Source organism: Paramormyrops kingsleyae, chromosome 16, assembly GCF_048594095.1.
Source record: "Paramormyrops kingsleyae isolate MSU_618 chromosome 16, PKINGS_0.4, whole genome shotgun sequence".
Taxonomy (NCBI): Eukaryota; Metazoa; Chordata; class Actinopteri; order Osteoglossiformes; family Mormyridae; genus Paramormyrops; species Paramormyrops kingsleyae.
In genome coordinates, this window is record NC_132812.1 from 26963947 (window position 1) to 26986466 (window position 22520).

Genomic DNA, 22520 nt, shown 5'->3' on the forward strand with positions numbered 1-22520 from the left:
TTCAGAAAGCTGGATCTGCTGAGCCAGATAACCTGTCAGATTTAAGGTAGTCTATTCCAAATATAAGTAAACGAAGGTAAAGGCCATTTAAACTGGGGCAAATTAAATCTGACAAGGTATCCAGCTTTCTGAAACTGGGCCCTGGTATTGCTAAATGACTTTCCGACTTGCTGTACTGGAATGCGGTTAACTCGGGTGTGATGTCATTCCCAGTTCTGACCTCTGACCTAAATGGAACATGCCATAAGCATCCCTGAATCTTGGTCCTTGGTTCTTTATTGGTGTATCTCATGAACTAGGGTGGCGGCAGAGCACACACCGACTGAATACCAGTACTAAAATTAATCTGCAAAGGAAATAAAAAACAGTCACTGGACCGAACTGGAAGATGAAACATTGTGCTACAGATTTTTCATTGTTGACTTTTCCTAGGAGTCCAGTCTGATGCTTTCTTAGCAATTGACTCTTATAAATGTGACTAGTGATTCATGTCTAAGTCAATATTTGTTTTGGCCTTCGTGTTTCAGATATGGCCCCTCATTTTCGTCACCAATTTGGCAATACTTACCTGAGGTTTTCTAACACCTCAGAGTGTCCAGCATGAGTAAATTATTATCCTGATTTAATCTTAAGCTTGATATTACGCAGAGTATCTCCCATTTTCAGTTCCACTTCCAATACGTGTAGCGTCTGATTTGATTATTGCATCTGGTGTTTTGCATTTCTTTTGTTTATGGGGTGATGCTATTTTACTGTGAGCTGTATCAGTAAACATTTTCTGTAGGTCATCAAGGCCTTTCGAAATGAGTAAAAACTGTCATTATCAGTCTTCTGAGTGGTGTTAATGGCCCTGCTTGTTTTCAAGAGTGGCAGTGGAGTTTTGAAACGATCCTGCTAATGTGAAAGTAGAGTTGTACCCCAGTATGTAGCCCAGCCATGTGTCGTATGGGTGGCTTTGCCCTGTGGCCTCAATACAGACCTCATTTTCCTCCCTGATGACACTGTTGGGCTACTGATGGAGAAAATGAGTTTTGAAGTGTCATTTTCTGTGGAGCATAGCAATAATCACGACACTGGAGATTGTGTAATGAATTATTTATGCTGCTTTGAGATGACAAGAGGCATACAGGAAGATGGCGTGGCACATCACAAAACAAGATTATATGCTGTCGAGCATTCAGAGAAGAGTTATGCCATTTCTGATAAAATATCGTCATACAAGAATAAATTGGCGTCAGGCTTAGTTAGCATCTGGCAATAAGGTGACATCTCAGATCTCAGTGACAGCATTTAGAAAGTAGAAAAAATGAATTCTGGAGAGACTTTCAATAAAATTTCATCCAAATTCCACATTTCATTTAACCCTATACCAAAGACACAAAAATAACTTGTATTTCAAAGAATCCCTCTATGATAGTCAGTAGTTAAAAATAATTCAATATTTCAATTTTTAAAAAAGGACAAATGATTTTTATCACCATTCATTGTAATACACTGCTGAATATTCAGTCTCCTGCCAGTAAAAAAAGTATTGCATGATATTTATTACCTGGGGAAATGTGTACTGAATTCTTAAATGACCGTGCAGAATTAAGGTGTTTCTGGAAGTGAACGACGTGAGAACGGCTATGAATTCAAAGGATTTGGCAACTGAAAATAAAAGACGAACAACACAAACAAACAGCCGCTGAGACTTAGCAGGAACCAGTACACCCAGTTTGAAGCAGGCTATACGGAAGGCTTTGCTGTAGGTTGGATGGGGTGTGTCTGCGGGTAAGTGTGTGTGACTGGGTCTGTGTGTGTTAGGTGTCATCCCTAGGGCACAGGACACAATTGACTTGTTTGAAAACTGGAGAATTAATCTCAAAGTGACTTTCTTTCCCCTGGTGTCTGTTGGCAGCTGTCTGTCAGGATATGTCCACGTGTCATGAGAATTGCCTCTGAATTTATGGTAGTTCTGCCACACACGTTCAACAACCAGCTAGGAACCAAAAATTCCTGCCAATACAAAAATTCCACTGAATTTTCAGGTCATGGATTTTGCTTTCTGTTGTACTTTTTGCACTCAGCCAGTGATTTAGTAGGTAACCCAGACCTTGCTAGATAATGGCTCGATAATGGCTGTGTTGTTTCTCAAGGGAGCTGCGAGTGTGGGATTTGGAAGTGGTGCACAACTTTACTACGCTGTTTATCCTTTGCTATGTTTGATGCGGAGGCTGTCTAACCAGTTTGCCTGCCGCCATTCAGAGACGCAGAATATGCAAACAAGCACAAGTCACAGCTTGAGTTATATAGCCCGTGTCTTCGAATTTCAGCTAGTAAACTGTTCAGTAGAAAGTAAAGATGGAGACAATCGGGATTGATTACAGTGACACCTATAGTATAGTATTTGTAAATCAGGCATTTTAGGCCTTGCTTCAGGGTCCTACTCCTCTCTTACTGTTTTCGATGGCAGACGAGCAAGCAGATCATGCAGTAAATAACCGCTGTAAGGAGGCAGTGGCATGGGTTATGGGATGGCACGGCTGGGGTAAGAGGTCTTGATGGGAATCAGCAGAAGGTGCAGCTTGTTTTCTCCTCATCTCAGCAGGCAGCGAGGGCCGAAGCATGGAGCTCCAGGTGCGAATCGCTCTCTGGCCGTGCCAGAATCCCGGGTTGGCTGCCAGTTGACTGAGGAACGGTAGCGAGTGGCGCCAGGGCGGCCCAGGGAATCTGGTAGAGCATCAAAGCTCGGAGGTGTGCAGAGATGCTTCTGGTATGTAGGTGAAAAATGGAGCAGTGGGAATACCGTGGCGTGTGTGTGTGTGTGTGTGTGTGTATGACAGAGAGAGAGAGAGTGAGAGAGAGTTGGGGGGGGGTTGGCGATGGAGCACGAGGCTTTGGAAAGGGGGCAAAGTCACCTTGGATCCATCCTGGGGTGTATATGTGTACAAGGGAAGGGCGGCTGCCTAGATATTTGGCAGGAGGAGAGGGCAGGGTTACCCTGGGACGGTTACTCCACAGCCACAGGTGCGGCTTGGATCATTGCCTCCACCTCAATCTTCTTTGTCTCAGTGGGCATCTCCTCTTGCTTCTCCTCACCTTCTTCTTCATTTTCAGCCTGGTCTGGCTGCTGCAGGGTGGCAGGCAGGTCTGGGTGGGCATCTCCATTTTCTAAGACAGGCAGCTCGCTCTCTGGGCTGCAGGCAGACGGGACGGTCAGCTCTGGGTCCTCCAGGGATGAGCAGGCCCCTTGGGCTCCTTCCAACGCGGCATTCAGCTCTGTGTGCACCTCGCTGAAGGTCTGTTCGGTGTCTGGGCTGCTGACGGGCTCTGCGGTGAACTCTGCCGTTTGCATGGTTTTGGGCGAGGCCTCTCCATCCCGGACCTTCTTGACGTTGAAGGTCAGAGGGGCCACTTTGAAGGAGGAGCTCTTGGTGCTGGGGCTTTTGGGGTGGTTTGGAGTGAAGCTTTTCTTCAGCTTCTCTCGTTGCTCAGGGGAAACAATCTTGGAGCCAATCTTGTTCATCTTCTTCTCGATAGTCTGCCGTGAGAAGGCCCTCTTCAGTGTATCCACCTTCTTCAGACTGGAACGCTTGATCTTCTCAGCACGGGACCAATCTGAACGCTCACTGGCCATATCCTGGTTGACCAAAGCATCCTCAGCATCTTCATCCTCATGGGGCACCATCTCATCGTCAGAGGACAGGCTGATGGTCTGCATCCCGTCTTCTTGGGTGCAGTTGGCATTCACTCCGGGTGCTTCCTCCTCCGCCGGGAGGGGCTGGCGCATGGAGTCTTTCACAAACACTTCTGTGGGGATCTCTCGTTCCTCCTGAAACACAGCAGATAGTCATTACCTCTAGAGCTGCCGCTAGTTACGAATACTAACTAGTTTTACTTATGGACAAAGAAAAGACAAAACCTTTGCATTTCTATATTCAGCAATTCCCCCAATATCTGCCATAGTGGAGCCTAGTCTTTAACGGCACTTGAATGACACCCCAAGGCAGCTGACTGTCATTGATGCTGGTGTTGTGACCTTTTGAATGCTGGGGTGTTACTGACACAGAGAGCCTTACTTATAATAGAAGAATGTCCATTTGAACTGCACGCACACCCCAGGATAAAATGAAGGATGTGAGAAGCACTCCTGGGCTACACAAAACGTAACAGGAAACAGTAACGTTACTCATAGGGTTACATCATCATCCATTTATTTCTCTGGTAAAAGCCCTTAATTGCATAAGATTATTTCAACGGGAAAAAATAATTAAATCAGCTGGTTACTAAGGGTTACTTTTCTGGGCTGGTCTTTCTAGTCAAATTGTTAAACTTATTCAAGCAGTAATATTTGCTTATTAACTAATATTAATATAATATTATTATTAACTAATATTAACTTGGGTTTGGCTAATAATGTGAAGACTTTCAGGCAACACTACTTATTCAGAGGTATTTCCTCAGGTAAATGCACATCACGGCACTTAGGCTGCTTGTTTTTACTCAGTAAATCATGCTACAGCAGCACAATCTTGCGATTTGTGTGTGTTTTTTTTGCCAAATAACAGGTGTGTAAATCAGTATTCAACTGTTGGGAATTCAGAGAATTTCTCTGCGCTGTGAGGGGGAGCAGCTCTGTAGCGTGTGACCGTTGTGGGGACAAAAGGTGCCCCGGTGAGCCTCAGGCCACGCCCACCACATGAGGCTTTGCCCCCTCCCACCCCACCCCCAGAACAAAAGAGCCTGAATCAGGCGGGGCTCAGGGAAAGTAAGGCTGGCTCCCTCTCTTTAACGGTCTGCCCAAGGCTGCAGCAGGCCTTGGCTTGATGGTCCAACAGGGGAGCACACATTCCCAGAGTGTGCAAAGCAACCCAGGCTTAGCGGAGGATTGTGTAGCTGTGTATTCCACATTTCTTACAACCAAAGGGAAGGCTTGTTGGAGTTTTACATGCACAAAAATGCTCTGAGGGGCAGAAGGAACATTGATTGGTTCAGAGAGATAACCAATCAGATTGTAGTGAAGGTGGGTCCAAGCAACTACAGTAGCGGGACCAAGACATTTGATTGGTTGTTCCCGCCTCCTCTAGTTGTTTGGACCCACATCCTCTACAATCTGATTGGTTATCTCCTTGAACTAATCATTCTCCCTTCTGCCCTCAGAACATTTTTGTGTAAGTAAAACTCCCATGAGCAAAGGGAAGCCCATAGTCTCCACTGTACAGGGGCAGGGCCCCCACTCATGCAGAGGGGGCCATATTTATGGCAGTGAATCTCCATTACTTGGAAGAATGCAGAACTGTCTCACGCCTTAACTGATTTATGTTCAGCCACACTTCGCGGTGCTGAACCCCAACGCTCCAAGAGAGTGGTCCAGGATATCGGTGCGTGAGGGAATGTTCTTTTGGATCGACCGCAGGGGATGGGGAGAACAGCGGAGGCTGACCCGAGCAGGCGTGCGGACAGGTGGCAGGTCGTGATTTTTTGGTCTAATGGAACAAATGAGATTAGGGAGTGGGGCAGCTCCGCAGATGCGTGTTTATAGGCCGAGCCGGATCACGTGACAGCTGGATGAATCGGGACAGAGCTGGGCTGCCATCGAAAGTGGATTAGCTAGTGGGGCAGGAAGTCACCATACATGCCCTCACAGGGACTGAGACAAAAGTAACAATGAGAACGGCAACGGCGTTGAATTTCAATAGCAGCTCTCAGGCTTCCTGTCAGCAGATCCCTAGCGGTGGCAAGTCTTTGTTCCCTGCATTTAACTGCTCTTTGGATCAGTCATCACCCAGCCTAGACATCCTTATTAGAGCCTGGAGACAGGGGTTTATTTGGCAGGGAGTGCTTTCTCCAGAGCTTAAAGGTAACCAGTGACCCCCACCCCCCTGCTGCAGGGGAAATGGCATCATTCCAGCTTTTAGCGAATCAGGAGAAGCAGAGAAGTTGCATTCTGGCTTCCATTGGCCACATAAGCCGCAAAGGAGTCGTCTGCAGCTCCCTCTCTGAGCGCGACATCCAGGACTGTAGCTACCTTGTAATCCTTACAACTGATTGCTATCGGGCTGCTCTGATTCCTGCAGGACTTTCATTGTGTAGAATGGGGCGGCTTCCCAAGCTTTTGATGTCAGCGGATCGGTTTATGTCGTACAAAAACTCAGCTACCAACGGATTAATCAGCGATTTTGTTACTTCAGCTATGTACGTGTTTTCAGATGTGAACAGAACAAGCGGACGTGAGAGGCCATCAAAAATTTCAGCCACATAGTTTATTTTTGGAAACTGACCAACTCGTCTGCAAAGCCCCCAGTGTTCCCCGGCCCAGTGGAACCGGTACGGGGGATTGGGAAACCATACACCTGCTCAGTATATGGCTACTGCACACATAATGGGTGCAGCTACACCAGCAGTCAAAAATTTTGCACACCACAGGTTTTTATCACTTTTCCATTTATTTCATAAACTGCGGATTTTTAAATCTTGTTAAGCACTGGAAAGTTGAGTGAACAACATGATACCTGATTCTATGGTGATAGCAGAGTTAAATTCTAGGCTGTCCTTTAATTTTAAATGCATTAGTTGACTGTTTCATCCCATGAAGTGAGTAACATGCAAAGGTAGAAAATCTCAGTGCGTGCAAAAACTTGACTGGTAGTGTATAATCACTGTGACGACTCGGTGAGAGGTATAGCCAATGTATACACCAGTACCAGGTCCAGAACAAAATTACTTTGTGCATGTGAAATTAGTGAGGGGGCATGATCCCTGTAACCACATTACAGTCATAGACTGATTGACTCCCACCTGAGGGGGCACATTATTAATTTCAGCAGGTTAGGCACCACTAGGCACCTTTGTAAACCTGGCTCTGATTCCACGTGGCCTTTGATGTGAGCCGATATCCAGACCTGTCAGAGGTGTATGCTCTCAAGGAGAAAGTCCAGCTGTTGACCCCGTGACGCATCGCGTGCCACGGGAAGGGCTGGCTTTCACGGCGAGGCCCCGTAACTGTTACCGGCACCTCCTGGTACAGTAAACACTGGAGACGTTCAAATCAAACATATCGGACTGGGGGACGAATCTACGTGGGAAAATGTAAGCCTGCTCAGTCTTGCCAAGGCTGGGCAACGATAAACAAATGAAACATACAAAGGTTTCTCCTTATACTCCCCATCGGAGAGGCCTCCACGCTCAGGGTTATTTATGAGTCACAGCCTGCATACCTGGTGCTTGATTGTACATTTTACAGACATGCCTGTGTGGACCTTCGATGGTCGGTGGAGGTGCATTGAGGTGACCAACGGTGTCTCCTGGGTGTAATGACACGTATTAACGAGCTGATAGTTCCCCAGGATGCTGAACCTCTCTGTCGGTAATGCGCATTATATTCAGAGTCTGAATGGCCTTTTATCGTGGTGGGCGGAGCCTCAGCCTGACCCACAATGCACCACACCGGAGAGCTACTGTAATCCCAAAGATGGAGCCTCATTGGATTAGTGGGGTGGAAACTTCACAGGATATGGAGGTGGTGGGGGACAGTGGGAAGAGGGAAAGGAACAGTTAAAAAAAAGTATGGAGAAAAAAGGGTACAGAGGATCAGGAATTGCATCCCCAGAACGTTGGTCTGTCCATTTTCCCATTAATCTCTGTGTTGCTTGAGTTTTAAAAACTGATCCCTCACAATCCCTCTTTTCCTGGGCTGACAGGTGATCTTAACAGTCTGTACCTTCTGCTGTGGACCAGGTTACTTATTGATGTAATGCGGTCTTGACTCATTTACATATAGCTAGTGATAGACAGAGCAGCAAAGAGCTACACTCATAACTTACACTCATAACCTGGACTCATAACAACAGTCCACAGGATTCAAACTGGTACCAGGACTGACTCTCTTTTCAGGCACAGACTAGTTAACTGATTTGTTAACTTAATTGGTTAATAGCAGTTTGACATTTCTTGGCAGTTTTCACAAGTCCTACTGAAATCCATTTTCTAAAAGAAAAAGTATGATGGTATACACGTCTCGTATTCATCTGTATTTATTGTGTGTAATTGCTATAATAGCATCCTTTGATGTCAAAAAGAGATTCAATTTTCGATAGAAATCTTATATAATTGCAAGACTTGCTCTGGGCTGGATGGCAGGTAACCCATGTGCCAGAATGATGGGTGTAAGGATTAATGGCTTTAAGTGGGACGAAAACGGATATGGGATAAAGGTGGATGGGAGGAGTGAAAACGAGAGGTGACCATTTTATCAGAATACACGATAAACAAAATGGGGGTTGGAGAGGGGGTACGAGGCCAGGTATTAGGGTCTGGATGCTTTCACAAACTGAGGGAAGACAGGAGTAAGTCTTGTACGAGATAAGATACACGTAAGATGTACGGATGAGCTCATCTCAGGTAAAGGCTCCCAAGATCTTAAGAAAAAGATACAAAGTGCCATCGATGATTTGAACTGATATTTGGAAGACATTTTCTGTCTCATAACTTCAGTACACCTTGTGAAAATATCAGCCTCTAAACATTTTGTAGTTTATTCTCTTTGAACACGGGAACGATATGGAAGTACTGACCCAGAAAAGGCTACATGTAGGAGGATCATTCAGAGGATATCTATAGAGGGTTAGGGTGCTAATCGCTTGATCAGTCAGTACGACTGATATTGTGCTTCACACTAACATCTTACACAACAGGGACACCCAGTCCTGTTAGCATGAAATTCGGCATTCGGCCAGAAGTCATCATTTTCTGTAATTTTCCCAAAAGCCTTTCATGTAGGGCTGGTAAACAGTGATAAACGGTGATGTGACGCCGTTTCCTCGATGCAGAGTGGCTAGTGGAAGGGCGGATGTACAAACACAAACATATTTTGCCTGTTCACTATTAACCAGTTGCGCTTCTAAGTGGTGTGAGGTAGCTAGACCTGATCAAGAGATTTTGCTTTTATACACTACAAATTAGTGTCTTGAAAGAAATTCACAGGTTCAATTGATTCCTTGCTTGTTAAAAGGTGGCTGTGAAAAACTAGTGAAAGTGAAAATAAATAACTGTAGATAAACGTAATTCGACTGGGAGAAGGAAACTAAGTGTCATCCAGCTCAATTCAGCCGCGTTAACATGTCCTTCATTTTCTTTCTGATATGAAAAAACAGAGATGGGATCCTGTTTGGCAGGATACAGCTGCCCCGATAAGAGGGCAGTGTTGCTGCTTGGTGTTTATCTCAGTCTCTCTCACTATACACTCTTATTCCCCTCTTCCTGTGTGGTGAGAACATGCTCCCAACCCTGAGTGATGCCTATTAGAAGAGACACTCCTCCTGAAGCAGTGGTCACCAACTGGGGCAGATTCCAGTCCGCATCCAAAGCCAAATACAGTTAAACCTAGACTGTGTGATCGATCCCCTGTCTCTTCAGCCAATTTTATGGTTGAGCCTCCTTGACTCCGACAAATCTTACCATCAAAGGGCTCCCCCAGTTGGCAAATTTTATTGATGCAGTGGACTTGTGGCTTTGTGTTGATTGGTTTGGCCCTCTGGGAGAAATAGTTTGGTCCTGGATACTCATCACACACCAGCATTTGGGTTCTTCACGTAGCTTATTGTTTTTATGGGTCACTCAAACACAGAAAAAGCAGAATGGTCGTCAGGTGGCTGTTCTGAGCACCAGAAACATGGAGCTTATATTAAAGTAAGGGTTCTGTGTTCATGATCAGGTGCCTTAATATTTGTCTCCAGAGTTTAAGTCAATGTTCTGTGTTTCATGGAAGGATTTTCCCTCCGCTAATGCACTGTTCATCCTCTCGCAGACCAGCGCATGTAAACAATGCCAGTGTCTTGCATCCTGATAAACTTTGACTTGTAAAATGTTCATTTGCATGTGCGTTGCTTGTTTCCATGACAGATGAAAGCCCATTCCTCCTTTGTGCCCAGTTGTAGCATTAGCAGTGAGTATTTAATGTAGCATGATGTATGTTTGGATGATGCTGCGGTACGATACAGAATAGAAATAACCAGGTAATAATCACCTTTACGGACATGTCTGGTGGAATTACAGTAATTTTCCCTACTAGATTTCCCATGATTCCATGAGATAAGTCTTTGCTCTTAATAATCTAAAATACTCTTCTTGTGAAAAAGTATTTATAGTATATGTCATATACACCTGCATCATTTATACCAAAATCTACACCCTGCTGGAATGGCACCCCCTGTTCTCTCTCATGTCCCCTAACTTTGAGATGTTCCCATGTACTCTGCTGCACCACCTTTATTGCCAGATCGACCTTTTCAAGGGTCCTTGCTAGTCATGTGGCCAAAATAAATTTGGGGTGGGTGGTGCCTTGAAGAATTAATTTCGCTGACCACCTCGATCCCCCTCGCAGAGGGGAGCAGAGGCGGGTAATTCAGATCCAGAGAATAAAAGTCCAGACCAAGAATTTGTTTCAACCAACCAGTTAAGTATGAAGAGTCATAGGCTCAGAGTACTCAACTGGTTGGTTGAAACTAAATCTTGATCTTGACTTTTACTCTCTCGATCTGAATTACCCACCTTCTGTATATTTCACCCAAAGCAGTGGAGGTTTTCCCTTGGTACATTTTGCTGGGGCCCCCTCCTGCCGATGGGGCCCCAGGCAGCTGCCTTTACCTAGGCCACCTTAACTCTGAGGCACTGCATTCTCTTCTGCACTCCACACTGCACAGAACACCCTGTTTAACCCCATACAGCAGTGCTTCACATTCTATTGCTCTGGGATCCGCAGATAGTCCACATTTTTGCTTCCAATGTGGACTGTCTGTCAAGGAGCTGGGAGGGAGCAAAAGCATGGACTGATTGTGGGTCCCCGAGGACCGGATTGGGAAACACTGCCATACATCATAGTGCACACTGCCTCATCTTACACTCCCATATTCTTGCAATAAAGACCTCTCATGTCATATGTCTTTATGCTATTACACCACACAGTTAAAAACCAATTTTTCAAGCCATTTGTCACCAAAAACAATAAAACTGGCCTTTAAATTCTCTGTCAGGGTGTAAATCGGGGTGTGGTTTAGTGCAAGCTAAGGTGCGTGATCATGAGACAGAGTATCCATGAGAATTTCGTAAGCTGCGATTGGTAATGGCTGCTGTTTCTATTTCCTTTCCTGCACCTCTGTGTCCATGTATTTTAAATAATGGATATATGGTGATTCATTGGAAAGACACACCTGTGCATCTCCACCTGGCACCTGGCTGTAATCTGCTTTGTCCACTGTGGGCTCTGCTCCACTGTCTTTTAATGATTCACAGACTAGCCACTAAGCCTTCAGGCTGACCATAGACTGCAAATCACACTATACTCAAAGGTCAGATTCAAAGGCAGCAGTCACCGCTAATCCCACATGCCATGTGCTGAAGAGAAAGGTGCAGCCTATGAACAGGACATTATTTTAATCAGAACAGGGTTTCACCTAATAACATAGTGAATACGTCCTCAGAGTGACAAAGTAATTGCTCAGGCACGGGTTGTCTTCAAAAGAAACCCACCTAAAACGAACTCCACCTAATTTTACCTAAAGGAACCCAGATTGAACAATTCTTTTAGGTCCTAAAGAGATGACAGGACAGGAAACCTTGAACCGCGAATGACAAACAATTAGGAAGCCTGAGCTGCTATGCCTATGGCTGAATGAAGCCTTTGGAGATGGAAAATTTCACGTTAGAAAAAAATGCTTTCCTGGAACTTCAGCTGAAGCTGAGCAGTTGGCACCCCACTAAGGTTCTCCAGCCTTGCAGGTACCGTATAAGAAAAGGGAAACCGTGAAGCACTGGCAGAATAGCAGATGCTCTCACTATAGCACAAAATTGCCAACAGTGACATGTTTGGCAATATAAATGGCTGCAACCCCACTGTGTTATTCATTAATTCATCTTCTACACCGATTGTCCTATTCAGGGTCAGGGGGGTTCAGGGAGGCACAAAGCAGCAGATAACCCAGGAGGGGGTGGCAACCCATTGCAGGGCAAAGCGATTCTCACACATTCACATTTATGGACAATTTGGCAAGTCCAGGTCACCTTCGATGTTTTCGGTCTGCGGGCGGAAACCGGAGAGCCCAATGGGAACCTCACTACGGCTTGGGGAGAACATGCAGACTCCACATTTAAATGATGATTTACCACCGAAGCACACTGAAGAGACTCCATTAGGCTGACTGAGTCTTAGAGCGAGTACACAGTGGTATTTCACTTGAACAGGTCCGAACATATGCGTGTGTTGTAGAGGGAGCGGGTCTGTGTGTGGGTGTGCCCAAAGCGACAGGTTGCATGTGAACCCGAATTTACGTGTTGGTTCTTGTCGTCTGTTTGAGGCTGTTTCCCGGGCTTCTCTGATATTTACCTACCCCCGGAGGAATGGGGCAAGCCACATTCCCAAGGGTTCAAGGGCCATTTGTCTCTCTCAGTTCACCCTAGCCTGTGGCATTCTGGGACTTATTGACTGCTCAGAAGAATCTCGAAACATTCCAAGCAGAGGTCGCTCTTAGTTGCGTGGTGCTGTTAGCCGGCACTGAGCCTTTGCTCATGTAAATTTTGCAATGCTCTACAGTCAGGGGGCAGGAATGACCAGTGAGGCCCAGACAGAATGGCAGAAGCTGCTGTTGCATAAGAAGGGAAGAGCCCCTTTATCTCGTTTGCAAACGAGACGGGGAGAAGGCCGCCAGACTCAAAATTTGTGCAAAGCAGCACATCGTATGAGCACAACCCTTAGCAACTGTTGTTTTTCTCACTCCATTCCATCTATTCTGCTACCGCGTTACCTGGGGTGGGATCTTCAAAGAGTTAATCTCAGGTAAAGAAAAGGCGGACATTTTAAGGAGCTGACAGGAATGTGGCCGCGTCTAGGGCCTGCACTTGGTTTCCATGTAGCTGCAGAGCTCAGGAAGCCATATTATACAGAGTAACTCTCCAGGGGACCCAGGGAACTCTAGCGGCAAGGAGACACCAGCGGGGCTGTGATCCAAGGCGAGGGCATGGGTGAGACCGCACTGCACCGCACCGCACCGCGAGCTAGCCGGCAGGCTCCCTGCATGCACACCATCACCCTGAGAAGGGCGTCGAGCTGGGGCACGCTTTCACTGGGGACCCAGCACTCTATATGCATTCCCTCTCCGGGGGGGTTCCATCCCACCCTCACCCTCATATATATCCACACAATCAGAGGCCTGAACCAGAGCCGAGTGTAAACCTGAGGGCTTCTATCTAAACATAACAACGCATATCTGGTTACAGCGATACGGAGACACCTCCCAGACACGTCACGTGAGACTATGAGACTACCCCCCCCCCCCCACACCAGATTTACAGAACAGTCAGGGACCAAACAAACACACCCTCGATGGGATCCCGCCCCCCCCCCCCCAAGACACAACCATCGGGCAGCACATTGAGTGTAAGGTGTACCTTTCTCACAGATCACTAGGAAAATAGAGCTCCATCATGAAAACAGGGCTTCACCTCCACTTGTGACAGTTGCCATAACACTGAGAGCACAACACAGACGAGATGACTCACTGCAGGACACGCCGGGCAACTTTTCAGGGCGTGTGCCTGGGACTGGGCTACAGGGCTGAAGCCCCGGTTATTTTTTTCTAAAACCCCAAACATTTTGAGTGGTGGGACCAGTGTGACCGTGGCATAAGGCAGCATTGCTATCACATACTTTCAAAGAGTTCATCCGGTCCTTGGTAATCCTCTGGCCCCTCCCCCCACCCCTTTCCATACTTCGGCAGGGCTACTCTTCTGCTGTCTCATTTTGATTCTTACCGAATGCACACACACACACACACACACACACACACACACACACCAACTATGCTCCCTTGATCCAGATTTTTCTAATACTTATTAGGACATGAGAGGTAAAACTTTTGTTGACATTATACTTAACCTGGTTAATCTAAGTACCGAGTTATTTAACTATGCTGCAGTTAATCCATAAGAAGGGAAGGGCCCCTTTATCTCGGGGGGGGGGGGGGGGGGGGGAGAGAAGGCTGGCAGAACCAAAATTTGTGCAAAGCAGCACATCGTATGAGCACAACCCTTAGCAACTGTGCTGTGATGTGTGATCATTTGCTATCAGGTGGATCAACCTACGGAGCCAACTTTTTACCATGTTTCACCACAATGGGCACTAAACTAATGTAATAGAACAGATGGACAGAATTGTATGCATTTAAATCTTGAACTCTGACTCATATACATGATTGTGGGCTTAAGCCCCGACTTTCCCTTACCCTAGAACCGTCCCGGGTGCCTAGTGCAGGATTTAGCACAACGTGCTAATGTGTATCGCTAATGTGTCACCAGGCAGTGTGCAGTGAGGGAGCTGATTAGCAGGTGAAAGAGCGGGAGCATGAATCACTAGGATGAAAATGTTTGCTAAGCAAATAATCTATAGTCACCACAGAATAATAGCAAGGGCTTACAGTTAAACCACTCAGGCACAGTCAGGTTTTATCGTCTACTCTGACGCACAATAGAAGATACAATGAGCCATGGGACCCCTGTGATGGGACCCCTGCACAGAAGCAACAGCCCATTTCCAAGCCCATTTTCCACCTTCTGGTCTAATTATGACGCACGGAAAATCTGCAGATTCATCTTACACAGGGTAATGCAGGTTCAGGCACCGCCTTGCCCTGAAATTAGGTAACACTACGGCCCAGGCTGCTCTCATGCTCTTTGGGAGGGATTGATGACACTCAGCAGGAGTTTGGGAATGAGAAGAGATTAACAGCCCAGTCCATGATAGAATCACAGGCAATGCAGGACCACTCAAACCCTCTGGAGGAACTGACTCTCCATTATTATTGTACTCAAATGAGCAGTAATTGATAAACAGTATGGTCTGCAGTATCATGCCCACATTCATGTTCAGTGGATCTCTGATACTGGGAGAAGCAATATAATTTGGGTCTGGTGGTCTAAAGGAATTAGCCTAATATATTGGACAAATATATGAGTAAAAATTCAGGCATATTTGTTCATTTCTTGACTCGGCTGGTTGCTCCATTTGTTAATAGTGCCTCTGGGTGTTTCCTTGTCTCAGTTAGAGATCCTAAAAACTTGGGAAGGCGTCCTACTTGCTAGCTTACTGCAGGTTTACCAGCTATGTTGCCCTGGAGCACCGTCCTGTTTATCCTGCTCCCTAGCACTGCAGAGAATACCTGGAAAACATCAGCCTGATCTCCACCGTTCGGATAGCAGGTGGGAGAGAAGAAGATTACAGGCTGCCAGAGACGCAATGCCTGTGGGTGGAGCGTGAGGTTAACCTGCTCTCATAAAATGCAGTGACTTTCCCTCACCCCACCGCCCTCCCCCCCCTTCCTTATACCATCCTAGCCCCAAGGAACAGGTGTGCAACCACACCCACAGTGCAGAGAGAAGGGTCTCCTGGCTGGGAAAGTGTGTCAGTAAGCATGTATTAAGACAGGAACACTGCATCCACAATGTTCCAAAAGGAAAACAAAGATTTTCCTTGGCTCACTGTCCCTCTCTGAAGACCTGCCCGTCACTGGCAGCCAAGGCTGCGCAGAAGATCCTCTCACCTGGAAGATGAGGACCTTGAAGTTATCCCTCTTGAGCAAGTGGGCATGATTGACTTCCAGTTTCTTCACTTGGACAGCCTGCTTATCGATCTTCTCCTTCACCTCCTTCAGGTTCAGGCTCATTTTGCGCGACTTCTCCAGCAGCTTGCCGACCGAGTTGGAGGTGGAGGAGTGGCTCTTGGAGAGCTTGATCACGTCGCTCTGGATGTCGCGCACTGTGCCCTCAATCTCGACCTGCCGCTGTTCCATCTTGCGCTGGTTCTCCTGGACCGTGTCCAACATATGAACCAGTTTGTCCAGCAGAGTTAGTACGGTGATGGCACTGGCCTGCCCGCCATCCACTCCGGGGGACAGCGGCGAGATACTGTTTGCGGGGCTGGGGCTGGGAACCAGCAGGTCGTGACTCTCGTTGGGACCCACGATGCTGCTCCTCTCTGCCTGCACTGCATCCTCACCCATCCTGAAGCTTGTGCTTTGGTGATCACGCTCACTTCCTCAGATCTGGAGCGCCGGGATTTGAATCGGTGGATGAAGATCTGGCTTCTGGTGCTTCGGAGCCCGAAACGTATCGGTTGGCCGACCCAGGAAGATTTCCTCCCCGGCTCTGGACAGACAGAGCTATATCGTTCGCTCCTTTCCTGGCAGTGCAGGCAGCTACACTGAAGCACATTCCTACTGCCTAGATTAAAAAGCTCCACACCCACAGGGGAGGAGCCTCACTCTGAGGTCGCCCAGCACCGGGGAAGTTTACTCTTGGAGCGTGCGTGTGCGGGTGTTTGTGTAGTGCATGCATGCCCCGTGTGTCCATATGAGACCTGTTTGTGCAGTGGTGGGCATCTCGACATTAATGTTTGTATGTATAATCAGAAACATGCTTGTATGGATATGTGTGCCTACGTGCACTACAGATACGTGTCTCAACAATCAAGTCACCTGAGCCTGGAGGAAACCTGCTCTGGTGGCCAAGCCACGCCCCCCCGCCCCCCCTGCCCCCCCCCCCCCAGTCCCCGAGTAAAGGGCTTCTCCTGAACTGTGTGTGTGTTTGCATGTGTGCTTGCATTGTGTCTCTTTCAGTGTGATTAGGAATGCGTGTCTATGTAAGTGATCCGAAGATGTCACTTTGTTCTCGTGAATCGTGAGCAACAGTCTGTGAATATGTGTACCTGCGAAAGTCTGCTTGCTTTTGTGCATTGTGCCTGCGTCTGGACCTGCGTGTCAGCCTGCATGTGAGCGCATGTATGTGCCTTCAGCTAGCAACTCTGTTCGTGTGAACAAAGATCTATGGAAAAGGATGCATGAAAGAAGCGGTGAGTCAGCTTCAAAAGTGAACAGCGGACATATGAAAACAGGTCTCGGTGTGGGGCTAGGTGGGTTAGGGAAGGATGGGAGGGAGGGCAGAATAGCAGAGACAAGGTGTCTTGAATAGTGAGCAAGCACCCTCTACTGGACATGAGGTGCAATAATCGTAGCATGAAATCATGGCAGTTAAAAAATGTAAGCCAAGAAAGTTAAACTAATATAAATATCAAACATCCATCCATCAGTTTTCTGTACCTGCTTATCTTATCCAGGGTCGTGGGGGTCTGGGGTCTATCCCAAAGGCTACGAGCGGAAGGCATGGAACAACCCAGGATGGGGCACCAACCCATCACAACACAAACGCTAATCAGTAAGAACAAATATTCAGAATTTTTCAGCAAAACACTTAACTGCAAGACAGCTTCATTGGTGGTTATTGGCATCGAAAGGATTGCCCAGGTCTGAGAACAGCCAGTAAACAAAGCCAACTTCCTGACCTGTTGGACCAGCAGCTATGAGTAAAAAGACACCTGGTGTTTCGTGCCCAGCGGCTGTGGCGCGTTCCAGCAAAGAGTAGCATGCGATTACATGCCCAGGCATTCTGCTGTGTACACGCACAGACACCAGCAGGAACACGCTTGCATGTGCCAGCTGCAAACAGTGTGGATCACATAGTCGCAACCAGAGAAATGAGTGTCAGGTGAGGATTAACTGAAACTGATCCTGGAAAATGTCCGGCTGCATAACCTACACATTGTTTTGGTTGGAAGTTTTGGCCAATCAGTGTAGAAACACATCCCCACTGAATAGAGAGAGTGCAGAGCACAACAGGAAATGTAAGGATTATAGCTCTTCAGTGCTGTGTTGTAGAGGCTTGTGTTGTAAACATTCACTCTATTGATGTATTGCTGATGTGAGCCCCTTACATCGGCTTGGATTTATATAGCAGGATATTTATAGTTCGTGGAACACAGTCTGTTTTGTTTAACTACTAGGTGGGGAAAGTGCAAAATGTTATATGGTAATCCTGAATTGATTGGGATTTGTGTTAATGCATTATTTTCCTGGTTATTACTATCTAGTCAGGGGAGGTCTGTTCAGGCTAGTTTAGTTCTGGAATGAGAGAGGTGGTATTATATTCACACTTTGGTCAAAGATGGTGCTTTGAAACAGATTGTCTAGGGTCATTGCTGTCTTCCAGTGTAGCAGAGAGAAGCTCATTTTACTCAGTGAGCCAGAAAGAGGCTGCTTTAAGGGATCAGTCTAGGTTTGTTTATTGAACTGAATCTCCTAGATGGTGGATTATTTTTTTTATCACGTTTCTAATCGTTCAGTGGTGCAGTGATTTGCACTGGTGCCTCACATCTCTATGGCTAGGGTTCAATTCTCCACTATGACTCTGTGTGTGTGGAGTTTACGTGTTTTCCCTGTGTTGTTGTGGGGTTTTGGCTGGGTACTCCAGTTTCCCCCAAATCCAAACAGATGCTGAGGTTAACTGGAGTTACCAAATAGCCCATAGATCTGAGCGTGCCCTGCCCTGAATAGGACAAGCAGGTTCAGAAGATGGATGGATTTTTCATTTTCTTGTATCTCTTCATGTGCATCTGTTGGAAGAAGTCTCAGGATCTCACATCAGAACCACTTGAGCTGAATAGACATTTGCACTCTAATATTAGGTCTGTATCACTAGACCTTCACTGCACTAGACTTTGGACTTTACACTTGAGTGGGTGTGTTGTCCAGCTTTAGAGAAGCTGTTTTTCATTTGCAGCTATTATTGACTTATTGAGCAGATGTTTTGTTACCGCAGAAAACCTCGCCTAGCAATAAACTGGCAATATCACACCTATATTCATATAGTGTCGTAAATGAACGGACAGTTTCAAATACCAGATCAAATATAGAAAGAAGAATCACTGACAAGTATCATGAATGCATGTAAAATGTTGACACGATAATGAGTGCGACACGTTTGCGAAAAACAACTTCACCCTAATAGAGGAAAGTGCAGTATTATTTCCTGCTGTTTGCTGAGGACTCCTAAGGTCTAAAGTATTTATTTCACCTGAACACTTACCTGTAGGCGGAAAGATCCCATATATTGGAATTACTGAAGTGCTTCCTGATATCACCTCATGGTCTCCCTGTCTTATTTTATAGGTGGATCCAATCTGATCTGAGTCTACTGCACAGTTTGTTTAAATATGCATGATCTGTTTCAATTCAGTTCAATTCGATTCAGTTCAGTTGAGTTCAATTCCATTCAAATTTATTTGTATTGTCTGAGGGGTGTTGGTGTGGTTGGTGGGGGCCTGGGTCCGTCCTGGGCGCAGTTGGCCTCCTGGGCATGGTTGCTGGCCCCTTTCCTTGGGGTGGTGGCCCGGGGGCGGGCTGGGGGCTCTCTGGCATGGGCAGGGCTCTCTACCGGGGGATGGTCAGCCCCCGGCCGCCTGGGGTCCTAGGGGCCCTGGCCTTGGCTCGTATGGGAGCGGCTGCCCCCTCGCAGGGTCGGCTGCCTGATGCCTCTGGTTCTCTGGGGCTTGTGCCCTTTTGGCTGCGGGGGCTGCATCTAGAACCTCCCTCCTCCCTCCTGGAGTGGGGGTGCGGCTCTTCCGTACTCTTCGGGGGCTGTGGATGTCCTGGGCCTGTCTCGGCCGACCTCCGGCTCTTTTCCCACCCTCGCTATTTAGGACATTCCATGTTGAAAACACAGGCACATGACACACGCACACGACACACGCACACATGCCCGCACACCTCGCCTACACAGATGAGCACGCATGTACATACACTTGCACGCACCCCTCCAAGCACACACAACAATTTTGTATGTTTGTTTAGCTGTGTTACTTTCTTCATTCATTATTTTTGTTTGTGTCCATGAATTTATCCATTTCTGCACTTCTTGGCAGATCTTTTGCCTTTTTTCCCCCCTCTCCTTTACAGGTGCAGCAATTGGAGATTGTGTATTGTGTATTTTTTTTTTTTTTGTATAGTGCATTTTCACAAAATTACATTATCTCAAAGCCCCTTTCATTATCCCTGCCCAAAGTCCCCAGAGAGGAAGCCAGAGGCAACAGTGGCAAGGGAAACCTCGCTAAAAGGAAGAAACCTTGGGAAGAACCATACTCAAAGGGGGAGCCCATCCTCCAGGGGGCAGCAGAGGAAGCCCTAACCCTAACCAGACTCAAAGGGGGAGCCCATCCTACACTGGTGCTGATTAAACATTCAAACCCTAAAACGCTACTAAAGGAAGTCAGATTCCACTGTGCATGTTATACATACACTGCCGTTTTAGGGACATTCTCCTACTAAAGTCATGTGGTGTTTCTCAGTATACATGCTTAACCATTCTTGTGTTCTCATGAACCTGTTTTGCATCATCTTTCATTGCCAAAGACCACTTCTGATACTAACAACAGAAAAACTGAGGACGGTAAAAATCCCTGGATGTCGTTCTTGTCCAGCCTCAAACATCAAGGATACGTCGCGTCGGTTGTATCCTCACCAAATGCAACCAATCGCATGATTCATTGCAGCCCAAGTTCGTTGTTGGGATGCAAATTAGCAAGACCGCTCTTGCCAAGACCAGGAGTACAGTCTTTGTGGTCTTAGTATTGAGAAACACCCATCACCTTAAAGAGATTTTTACATTCGTAAGAGACAGGAAGGGGCAGCAGGACGACGCGTCCTATGTCAGTTCCTCTGTCCTCCAAAGCCACCTGCACGCTGATTTTCAGCCCCAGGGTGCCAGGCTGTCGGACAATTATGTGCAGCTCAGATATCATTACCATCATCCGCTCATTCTTTTTGAAGTCATTGCTCCATTTCCAATAATAGCTTTAGCAAACTGTCAATATTAAGTGAAGTTGAGGTTTGTGGGCATGATGTTCGTTCAGCCAATATTGGAAACAAGGATGTTTTTGATAGTGCTGGATTTATGGCCTGAGAGATTAACCAAGCAAACAGGAGCATGTCAGTCAGCTATCAAAAAATTAGGTAATTGTACTGAAAAAAAAGAACAAAATGCGTAATGGACATTAGTGAAAATTAAAAGAGTCAGCATGCTTAGTTTTACAGAAGCAAGAGAGTAATACTGCAGATGCTTGGGCCAGGATTCAAAGTCATAGATCTACATAAGTGGGGGAAGATCACTGAGAGGAAATGAAGATGAGAATGAGAGCAGATAGCTGAGTGTGACCAGTCAGAAATGGGAGATTTGGCATGGGGGCACGATAAATCATTCACCAGGTCACCACAAACAGATGGAGCTACAACTCAATTCAATTGTATTCGTATAGCGCATTTTCACATTACATTGTCACAGGTAGAGTGAGCGTCGCAGGCAGCAGGGCAAGCAGGAGGGCAGGCCGGAGGGCAGGCAGGAGGGCAGGTCGGAGGGCAGGCAGGAGGGCAGGCAGGGAGGCAGGCCGGAGGGCAGGCAGGAGGGCAGGCAGGGAGGCAGGCCGGAGGGCAGGCAGGAGGGCAGGCAGGAGGGCAGGCAGGGAGGCAGGCCGGAGGGCAGGCAGGAGGGCAGGCCGGAGGGCAGGCCGGAAGAATGCCACAGGTAGATTGCAGGCATGGGGGGTCCCTGAACGTCAGCACTCTAATTAAACAAGGGGGTGTGAAGCTAGAGTGACAGCAATGACAGTTCAATTCATTCAAAGCCAATGGCACCGATCCCCGCCCAGCTCTACACTTCACACTGTAGGCCAAACTGGGGGTAGGTCTCTATAGTGTGTTTTTAGTCTAGACTTAAATATTGAGCATATTACTTGCCTGAAAATGTAGCATAATGCTATTTAAAGGTACTGTATATACTACATACATCCATTATATATTTGTGCTGGTTAAATATTTGATCACTTAGCTACTAGCAAACAACTTGCGCTACATCTGTTCCACGCTATAGTGACCTAATTCACCACACTAAATTAGGCTCAGTATATGCTAAAATCAACCATATATTTTTAAGATTTGATTTGGAATGAAATCTGTTTGGACATAACTAAGTACTGTCAGAGATGTAATGAGTTAATATAAACTGTAGACCCATAACTCAATCAGATCAGCTAATATTTTCTGCACAAGCTCCTCCTTTAAAGCTTATAGCTGGGTTTGGCATATAAAGATCTTTCTGAGGAAAGCAGTCAAAAGAAATGCTTAGGTGCATGTTTTCTCTGAAAATGGAGACTGCATCCCTGTTCAATCCAGTGATCCATTTTTTGATTAGATGTTTTTAGATTAGATCTTCTCAGCATATCTCATGCCCCGCCCAGCCCAAATTGGTGGTACAGGTATAGTCCTCAGCCTAACATTTTCACAATGCTCTCCACTATGCCCATGGAAACCACCTTCTGGACAGAATTCATATAAAATTACAGCATGGGGATGCATAACAATGATCAGCAGAGAGCCCATAGCACAATTGTTCCACAAGTGTGGAATGTGACTTATGGAAATATATAAACATTAATAGCAACACTGAAACGAAATGTAGTTGTGAGTCGACATGACTAATGACTTTAAAGAGCCACACAAGTGTGTCAGTTTAAGGAGGACTATCTTGGGAAGGATGTGCTAACAAGGCCTCTCTCCTGGTAATAATACAAGGTGGCCATCATTCTGACCTCCGTGCCACATTCATAGATG

At 46.6% G+C, this 22520-nt stretch overlaps 1 protein-coding gene and 1 long non-coding RNA gene across 2 annotated transcripts; one reads left to right on the forward strand and one right to left on the reverse strand.

Annotated features, from left to right (window-relative positions):
* Positions 1-1080: 1080 nt before the first annotated feature.
* Positions 1081-16240, reverse strand: cavin2a (caveolae associated protein 2a). The gene is made up of 2 exons (XM_023823879.2): positions 15570-16240; positions 1081-3814 (listed from the first exon to the last, which is right to left on the reverse strand). Exons 1-2 carry the CDS (start codon positions 16026-16028, stop codon positions 2993-2995), a joined length of 1281 nt encoding a protein of 426 aa, XP_023679647.2. The 5' UTR covers positions 16029-16240; the 3' UTR covers positions 1081-2992.
* Positions 16241-16613: 373 nt separating this feature from the next.
* LOC111850224 (uncharacterized) lies at positions 16614-21298 on the forward strand. Its single transcript, XR_002839740.2, has 3 exons — positions 16614-16876; positions 17141-17238; positions 19921-21298. It is a non-coding gene; the product is annotated as an uncharacterized lncRNA (long non-coding RNA).
* The last annotated feature ends 1222 nt before the right edge of the window (positions 21299-22520 follow it).

Excerpts from the sequence above, each read along its gene's own strand:
- cavin2a (XM_023823879.2), bottom strand. The coding sequence starts at position 16,028 with ATGGGTGAGGATGCAGTGCAGGCAGAGAGGAGCAGCATCGTGGGTCCC. Across the intron at positions 3,815-15,569 it reads TCAAGGTCCTCATCTTCCAG|GAGGAACGAGAGATCCCCAC; the intron begins GTGAGAGGATCT and ends GCTGTGTTTCAG.